General features: G+C 45.9%; 1 protein-coding gene across 1 annotated transcript in view; it reads left to right on the top strand.

The window, feature by feature from the left end:
* The first annotated feature begins 538 nt into the window (after positions 1-538).
* The window catches only part of CPA2 (carboxypeptidase A2), a 20,717-nt gene continuing 13,315 nt past the window's right edge, over positions 539-7,940 (top strand). The window contains exons 1-5 of the mRNA XM_029923454.1: positions 539-644; positions 2,483-2,564; positions 3,457-3,591; positions 4,421-4,516; positions 6,104-6,205. Of these exons, the coding sequence (XP_029779314.1) occupies positions 580-644; positions 2,483-2,564; positions 3,457-3,591; positions 4,421-4,516; positions 6,104-6,205 (480 nt within the window). The 5' untranslated portion in view covers positions 539-579. The remainder of the gene's footprint in view (positions 645-2,482; positions 2,565-3,456; positions 3,592-4,420; positions 4,517-6,103; positions 6,206-7,940) is intronic.

The following is a 7,940-nucleotide window of genomic DNA, read 5'->3' as shown; positions in this document are numbered from 1 at the left end:
GGGAGATTCAGCAGATGTGGACTGAGTGACTGCAGCCTTTCAGGGTAAACATTATAAAAATAAACAAATGAGCCAACTAATGGAATGTGATAGACAGGATGCCTAAATAATTAGTCTAAGTGCTGTGCCCTTTTTTGTTATTTGGTTTTTGGTTTTTGTTTGTTTCATTCTGTTTTGTTTTGTTTTTGTTTTATTTTGTTTTTTAGTCAGAGACCCAGAAAGGACTTTAACCTCAGGTCTATTAATCTGGCTTCTTTCACCGGTCAGAGTTGGTGGAACTTTATGTTCTAAGTCATAAATATGTGATTTGCCCTTGGTATGCCCTTGGTATGCCCTAGCAGTTTTGTTTTCTTTCCATCAAATTTTGTTATCTCATTGTGGGAATGGAAAATGTACAGATTGGTGATATCACACAGGGGGCTGTTTACAACCTTGAGAATTTGACACGCAGGTGGGAATTTTACCATGTGGGCATTCACTGGAGTTCTTAGACTGCCGACAGATCAGCCTCGGCCATGGTCCCTATAAATAAAGTTCAGGAATGACACTGAATTCTGGGCTTTGGGAAGACCCTTGACCATGAAGCTGATCCTGGTTTTGGGGGCCCTTTTTGGGCATATCTACTGTCGAGAAACATTCGTGGGGTAAGTTATGCTTTTTGGCACCTGCTTGAACTTCGTTGCCTGATTCACAGAGTCTCACTGGATGGTGGTATAGAATAGTAGGTGTACATGTTCAGAGAAGTCCTCTTAGATTTGGAGAGGGGATAGTGGGAATAACAGAAATGAGTGACAAAAAAAAAAGGAAAAGAAAGAAAGAGAGATGAATGACATTAGGAGGAAAAAACCAAGTGAAACCTGAAGACCTATACTTTATTTCTCTTTGTACTTACTCACATCGCTTGAGGATCAGAATGTAGGGATAGTAGACATAGGTGAAAATAAAGCTGTTTGGCCGACTGTCTCCATGCATCTCAGTAAGTGACAGGTTACTCTCCCCTGACCTCCTCCCAGCCATTCTGGGCTTCATCCTTCACGTCTGTCCTTGTCCTCCCCATCTTCAGATCTAGTGTGCAGGCCATGGAACCCATGGCTGCACATTTCAGCCCAAATCCAACTCTCATGGCTTCGTAGGATTCACTTGCTCCAAAGTACATTGGTTCCAAGATTCTATGAAAAGTTTTAGGCAGCATTTCTTGGAGAGTGTTCCAGGGAATTAAAGCAGTGGTCAAATAAATTTAATCCAAAGAAGTGGGTGGTCAAATAAATTTGGGAATCAGAAGGTTTTAACAAACCATAGGATTTCTAGTGACTTTTACTAAATTCATACGCATTGTAAATCTATAAGAAGAGATCTAGGTGGGTACATTCACCTATTTTTTTGATCATCAAATTCCTCCCCACTTTTCTTTTTTAATGTGCTGAGAAACTCAAGGGGTTACTATTCTTCAGAACACAGACCAGTAAATCTTAGCCCAAAGCAGTACTTTGCTAGGTAGCTTCCCATTACAAAGGAGGACTTCTGGGTGTCTGTGCATTAACCAAAAGGAATGAGACTCAAATGGAAGAATTTTCAGATCATATGGCAGGTGGATACTTGGAGACAGAAGAGCCTTGAAGCTCTCATAGTCTATTACTTATTTTGCTAGTGTTCATTGGAAATTTGCAATGCACTTGATTTCAGAAGACCTGGGTTCTGGTCCTTGTATGTGGCTCTTTGTACCCATCATTCCCCAATGCACAAATGCTCAGGGCAGTGACTGAGGAAGTCAGCCTACTTGGAAGAAGGGATAAAGGAAAACCTCTACCGCCAAGGAAGGACTATACGAATCCAGATCTACTTCCCAATTTTTTCCTAAGGATATGTGTTTGCTTGTTTTCCAGCTTCTCTTTCTTGCCAAGGTGTCCTTGATACCCTTTTTCAAGGATAAAGTGTGTACGGGTGCATGGAGTGAGAAGTACACCATGATTTTTCAGCATCCTAATCGTCTTTAGCCTACCCCAAGTTTGGGTCACATGAATGGGGTTTGAAGATGGAACTCTGATGCATTTAGGTTAACAACAACAACAAAAACGTCCTAGGTCTTCCCAGCTGTGAATTCAATTTCTCTCACAAGCACCAAACTAATTATTCCAAAAACCAAACCTCATTTCTGAAAAGTAGAAAAAGTTATAAAAGCTATTGCTTTATGACCAGCAGGTGTTATTTTCGAAATAATCATTAGCTAAAGGAAAGGTAAGCTTCCTGCTAGGAGTAGGTACACTTCTTAATTATTATCTAGATACCATTTCCTCAGGGGAAGTTAGCTTCTCATTCTGGGGATATGGGTTAGTATACTATTTATTACTTTCTCAATTGTCGAAGAGATTATTAGCTGCTTCATTAACCTCCTTCCTACATGCAGAGAGTAATGGGGGCATAAAGCAATGGGAAACAGTGTCCGGGTTTTGCTTTTAAGGTCATGTCTGGTTAATATTCTTAGGGACCAGGTTCTTGAGGTCATTCCAAGGAATGAAGAACAAATAAGACACCTGGTCAATTTGGAGGCTGAAGAACATCTTCAGGTATGTGTCCTAGAGGGAGTTTCTGTTTTACCAAATGACGACTCCACGGTTAGACATGACGATTGGATCTCTTACTTTGGACCGTATCTCATCTTCTCTGACATAGTGTGAAATGCTAACTCATGTTGCTAGGGCGTGGAACACCCAGGCTCTAGTTTCAAGTCCGTAACATTGGGCAAGTCACCTACTGTCCCTGTGCCTCAATATCCCACCCAGTACAATGAGGATAAATATGCCATTCTTCTATCTCAGAGGTTTATTGTACGAGTGAAAAGAGAAAGCAAATGTGAAAGTTACATTGAAAAATTGTTGAACAGCTTTCATGCGTTATTTCCCTCCTAAAATAATTTACAGTATTAATGTTCTGTTACAAAATGAATTGGATCACTTGAATGTCAACTGTTAAAAAAAACTGCCATAGTTTTAAATAATCTTTGCCTTCTGCCAGTTTTAATATCTAACCATGGGGGGAAAACAATCTAACACATATGTTCATGCTTGGATATTTTTAAAAAAATTTTTAATGTTTATTTATTTTTGAGAGAGAGAGAGAGAGAGACAGAGTGTGAGCAGGGTAAGGGCAGAGGGAGAGGGAGACACAGAACCCAAAGCAGGCTCCAGGCTCTAAGCTGTCAGCACAGAACCCAACACTGGGCTTGAATCCACAGGCTGTGAGGTCATGACCTGAGCCAAAGTCGATCACTTAACTGACTGAGCCGAGCCACCCAGCTGCCCCAATGCGTGGATATTAAAAAACCCTTCCTGCCATATCATAGTGACTCCACAGTGACTCTTGGCTTGTGGGTTGGAGATTTCTGGAAATCTATCCATGCCGAGGTGTCCATTTCTCTGGAATGACCCACTTATTGCCTTGGCCTTTTGCCCCTTTCAGCTTGATTTCTGGAAATCACCAACCATCCCAGGGGAGACAGCCCACGTCCGAGTTCCCTTTGTCAGCGCCCAGGCAGTCAAAGCCTTCTTGGAGTCCCAGGGAATTGCTTATTCCATCATGATTGAAGACGTTCAGGTATGTATTCCACAGACCTTGTTGGTCTACATGAATTGAAGTTCCATCCTTTTTTCTCTTTGAATACTCTCTGGTAGGGAAGGGACCTGTGGGTGCCAGAAGGGCCTTCCTGCCATCTGGGCTACCCTGCAAGGGGGGTAGGGAGCCACTGTCCCTCTCCCTTCTGCATTTGGCATGAGTGGGATATGGGAATAAGAAAAATTTAAGGGAAAGGGATAAAGAGAATCTCTGGCATGAAATATAAAGTACTAACTGAAGCATGTTAGCTGAAGTAAGTAAAAGTAGAGTGTTGCCCATTTAAATTTTTTTTAAGTTTATCTATTTATTTTAAAGAGATTGATCGTGTGCACATGAATGGGGGAAGAGCAGAGAGAGAGCGGGAGAGAGAGAATCCCAAGCAGTCTCCACACTGTTTGCGTGGAGCCCAGCATGGGGCTCAAACTCACCAACCGTGAGTTCATGACCTGAGCTGAAATCAAGAGTTGGAAGCTTAACCAACTGAGCCCCTCATTTAGTTTTTAGGGTGCCCCTCATTTAGTTTTTAATTGGGGGTTAACTTGGGCCCTGGGTTCCCAGAAAGGCAGGAGGAGCCATAAAACAACCACAGGACTGTTATCCTATATTTGCAGCATCTGGCTGGCCAAGAGTCCCGTGAATGCCTCCTCCCCTTTCAGGGTGCTCTCAGAAAGAGGGAAAGGCATGACCCTAGAGCCTGTAGGACAGAAGAGGATGCTTGGGACTGGGGACCTGAGCGTTAGCATTTCCTTCCCACTAGTAGATGCAAGTTCATGGCTATACGATAATCAGAGGTGCGACTGGTTTATCTTAGGTTCTGTTGGACAAAGAGGATGAAGAAATGTTACTCAATCAGAGAAGAGAACGGAGTGGTAACTTCAACTTTGCGGCTTATCATACTTTGGAAGAGGTAGGTGTTTCAAAACGAGTGTCAGAGAAATGGGCCATTTTCTCCTCTGATGACAAGCCTTTGGCTTCGGCCTGGTGATTTAATGGCAAGTATTGTCATACCATTTACTATCTTGTCCAATTTTCTTTAGGATTTCCCTGCCAGTATCAGTGTCACTTGCCTTAAGGCAGGACCTGACGCCCACCTGCCCATTCCAGGAGCCACTGCATTATTTGGAATTGTCTAGGCATGTCTTAAGTGAGCATACAAACAGCCTCTCAAGTCCATGAGCCTCTCCCCTCAAGGCCCCTTTGCCAGTTTCCGGACTTGCCCAGACCTCACAGGAGCAAAGTCTTGTGAGGCCCTTGCTGTCTTTGCTCGTTTGGTTGGCGTGAAGAATGCCCCTTCCTTTGCTCTAGCTGGGTCACAAGCTGCGACCTGGACACCTGGGCAGGGCTGCACTTGACTCCTTGTGACACTGGCTTTTCTTAGGGTCCACAGGGGTTCTATTTGCACAAGCTGATTTGGAGGGAGAGGGTGAGGAGACCGGGGTGGGTTGGAGGGAGAGGTGGAGGGAGTAGGAAAGATCCAGAGGGGAGAGATCTGGTAGGTATTCATCCCCTAAATCAGCAACTCTAAATGCAAAGAACTCTGAAATCAATCCCTATCCCCTCTCCCCCCCCTACACCCCTCGATTTGATGGCAAAAGCCCCCCTCGATTTGATGGCAAAAGCTGACCTGACCTAAACTCATCTGGTGACAAACTCTGACCTGAGCTGCCTTGCTACTCATTTGTTTCACTGGAGAAATATTAATGTGCTTGAATATGGAGCCACGCACATGTATAATGCACATGTGCTTCCCATGGCCTCTGTAAAATTAAAAAACCAAAACGAGACACCACCACAATCCTTTATTTGAAATACGCATGGCCCCTCTGGCTTTGAGACAAGGGCCTGCGAACCAGTACAGAGACAGAGGGGGGAAAGCAAGATGCTCTCGCTAGCTCTCTGGCCTCGCAAATTGGTGTCGGTGTCCTGCGGAGAGCAAACGCCGCAGCGGCCGCCGGAGCGGCTGTTTTCCTGCCGGTCACTCGCCAGACGCGCCCGGGCACGTCTCAGGCCCAGCCGGGCCTCAGCTGCAGCGCATTTCCATCAGCCTCGGGACCGGAGTCAGAAGTGTGTCACAGGCCAGCGCCCATCGCCCCTGGCCCGAACCAGCCCCCACTGCCTCCCAAGGCACTTTTTTTGGGGTGCCACTGACATCTGCGGCCGAGGGCAAGCCGCTCGCCGGCTGGGGAAGCTGCCCCCCAGAGCCGGGCTGAGGACGGCCAAGGGCAAGCCAGACAAGTGCCATTTTGTCGGAAGCACAAAACTGGAACGAGCCGGCTCTGCTGCCACAAAATGGCTGCCCCCCTCTCCAGCCCCTGCGGGCCCCGGGTGACTCATCCTGTCGCCCCTCGGATTCCGCCGGCCCCAATCCTCTAGCATCCGCCGCGCGGCCCTCTCCGTTCCCCGCGGGAACGGAGGCGGAGGAGAGAGAAAAGTCACTAATGGATGCGTCACGTCATTCATTTGCAAATGTGTTTGTTCATCTTAAACACTGCAGATTTCCCAAGAAATGGATAACATCGTTGCCGAGCACCCCGGCCTAGTGACCAAAGTGAACATTGGCCAGTCTTTTGAAAAGCGGCCCATGAACGTGCTCAAGGTACACAGGTGCAGCTGTGGGTTTTCTTTCAGACAGGGTTCTAGAATCCCGTTCCTCCCAGGCGGGCCGTCCTGGCTCTGCCTGCAGAGCGGATCTCCCCCCCCCCTTCTCCCCCTTCCCCCGTTTCCCCTCCTAACCGGTCCTTGCTGGTTTTGAGTATCCACCTCCCCGCAACCCCCGCCCCCCTTTCTTTTTCTTTTTCTCGTTCCTGCGCAAGCTGACGCAGGTCTGCAGGAGTGAATTAATGCTCTCATCTTGATAGATTCACTCGCGGGGAACCGGTGGCGAACGCGCCAATAGGAACAGAGGAAGGGGGAGGCCGCGCGGGCCCCAGGGCGAGGGGGGCGGATGGAGGAGGTGACGAGGGTCCCAGGGTAGGAGAGGGAGAATGGAGGAAATGACGAGGGCCTCAGGATGAGGGCGGGGGGGAACGGACGTGGGGTTGCGGGCCTTGGGGTGGGCAGGGGGGGATAGGGGAGGTATTGTGTGATTCATCAAGGTAGGAGTTTTGTACTTTCTCCCTTTTTTTTTCTTTTCTCTCTCATTTTTAAACTAAGAGAGTTAAAAAGAAAAAAGCGCCAAGTACTTGCATTTAAAAACAGAAGCGTTCCCGCAGCGTGCGGGAGGATGACAGGGCAACTTAACTACACAGGCAAATACGCAGAAAACGAAGGCTTAAAAAACTTTTTTTTTTTTTTTTAGGTTCTAGTTGAAAAAGGTTAGGGTTTTACTGCAACCTGTAACCTCTGACAGTCTTAGTGCTGATAGTTTCAAGCTATTGCACTTTTCCCAGAAAGAGTGAAATTTATTTCTCGGGTTTCCTAGAAAGAGTTTGTGAAAGAGAGGGGGAAAAAAACCACAGAAAGATAATGTCACAACTCCCTACTAAATTTGGAAATGTTATGGCTGAGAACCAAGGGACTCATTGGGACAGATGGATTTCTCTAGAGTGTTTCTCCCAAAGCAGGCATGAGAGGAGTGGTGTGCCTATTTTATGACACTGTGGTACATTTGCTAATATTTACTACCTTCTTTAAAGAAAAATTCCCTGTTCGCTGTTTCTCCTACCATTGGGCCAGGAAATCCCAGATTCTCCTCCCCCTTGGATTGTCCTGGCCTTCTCTTCTCTAGGGTGCTTCGTGGTTGAGAACGTTCTGTGTTTTTGAAAGTTCCCTGCTTTTTACACTTGAGCTCTTTGGAGGAAAAGACATGAAACATTTTCAACTAAAACTCTCGGAGCCCATGAAATGTAATTTTTAGCAAGGATTTGCATTTCTCATTTACCTTATCTGCTATGTTTAGAATGCAGCACGGAGATAGTTGATGGGGCAAACATCATCTTTTCCTCCCATTTACTGGTCCAATTGGCAAAGCCACTCTTCCAAATAAAACTGAGACACTTAGATCATAGAATTTAAACTCTGGAAGACACCTCCAGAGTCTTCCTACCATCCTGTTTCTATGAAGGACCCAAAAGGTTATCCCAAGTGTTTTTATCACAGAAATAACACAATCAGGGCACAGATTGGAAAATAGAGAAACAAAAAAGGAAAAACATACCCACATTCCTAATTCTACAACTATGGGGTGATTGGTGTTAATATTTTGTTGTGTATCTTTCTATTTCTCTCTGCTTTCTTCCCCCTCTTCCTTCTTCTCGTATGTTTGTGTGCATGCATACACACACGCATACACACACACATACACACACGCATACACACACGCATACACACAC

Source organism: Suricata suricatta, chromosome 2 (genome assembly GCF_006229205.1).
Source record: "Suricata suricatta isolate VVHF042 chromosome 2, meerkat_22Aug2017_6uvM2_HiC, whole genome shotgun sequence".
NCBI classification, from domain to species: Eukaryota; Metazoa; Chordata; class Mammalia; order Carnivora; family Herpestidae; genus Suricata; species Suricata suricatta.
Note: the sequence above shows the minus strand (reverse complement) of the source record. Positions and strands in the feature narration are given on the sequence as shown.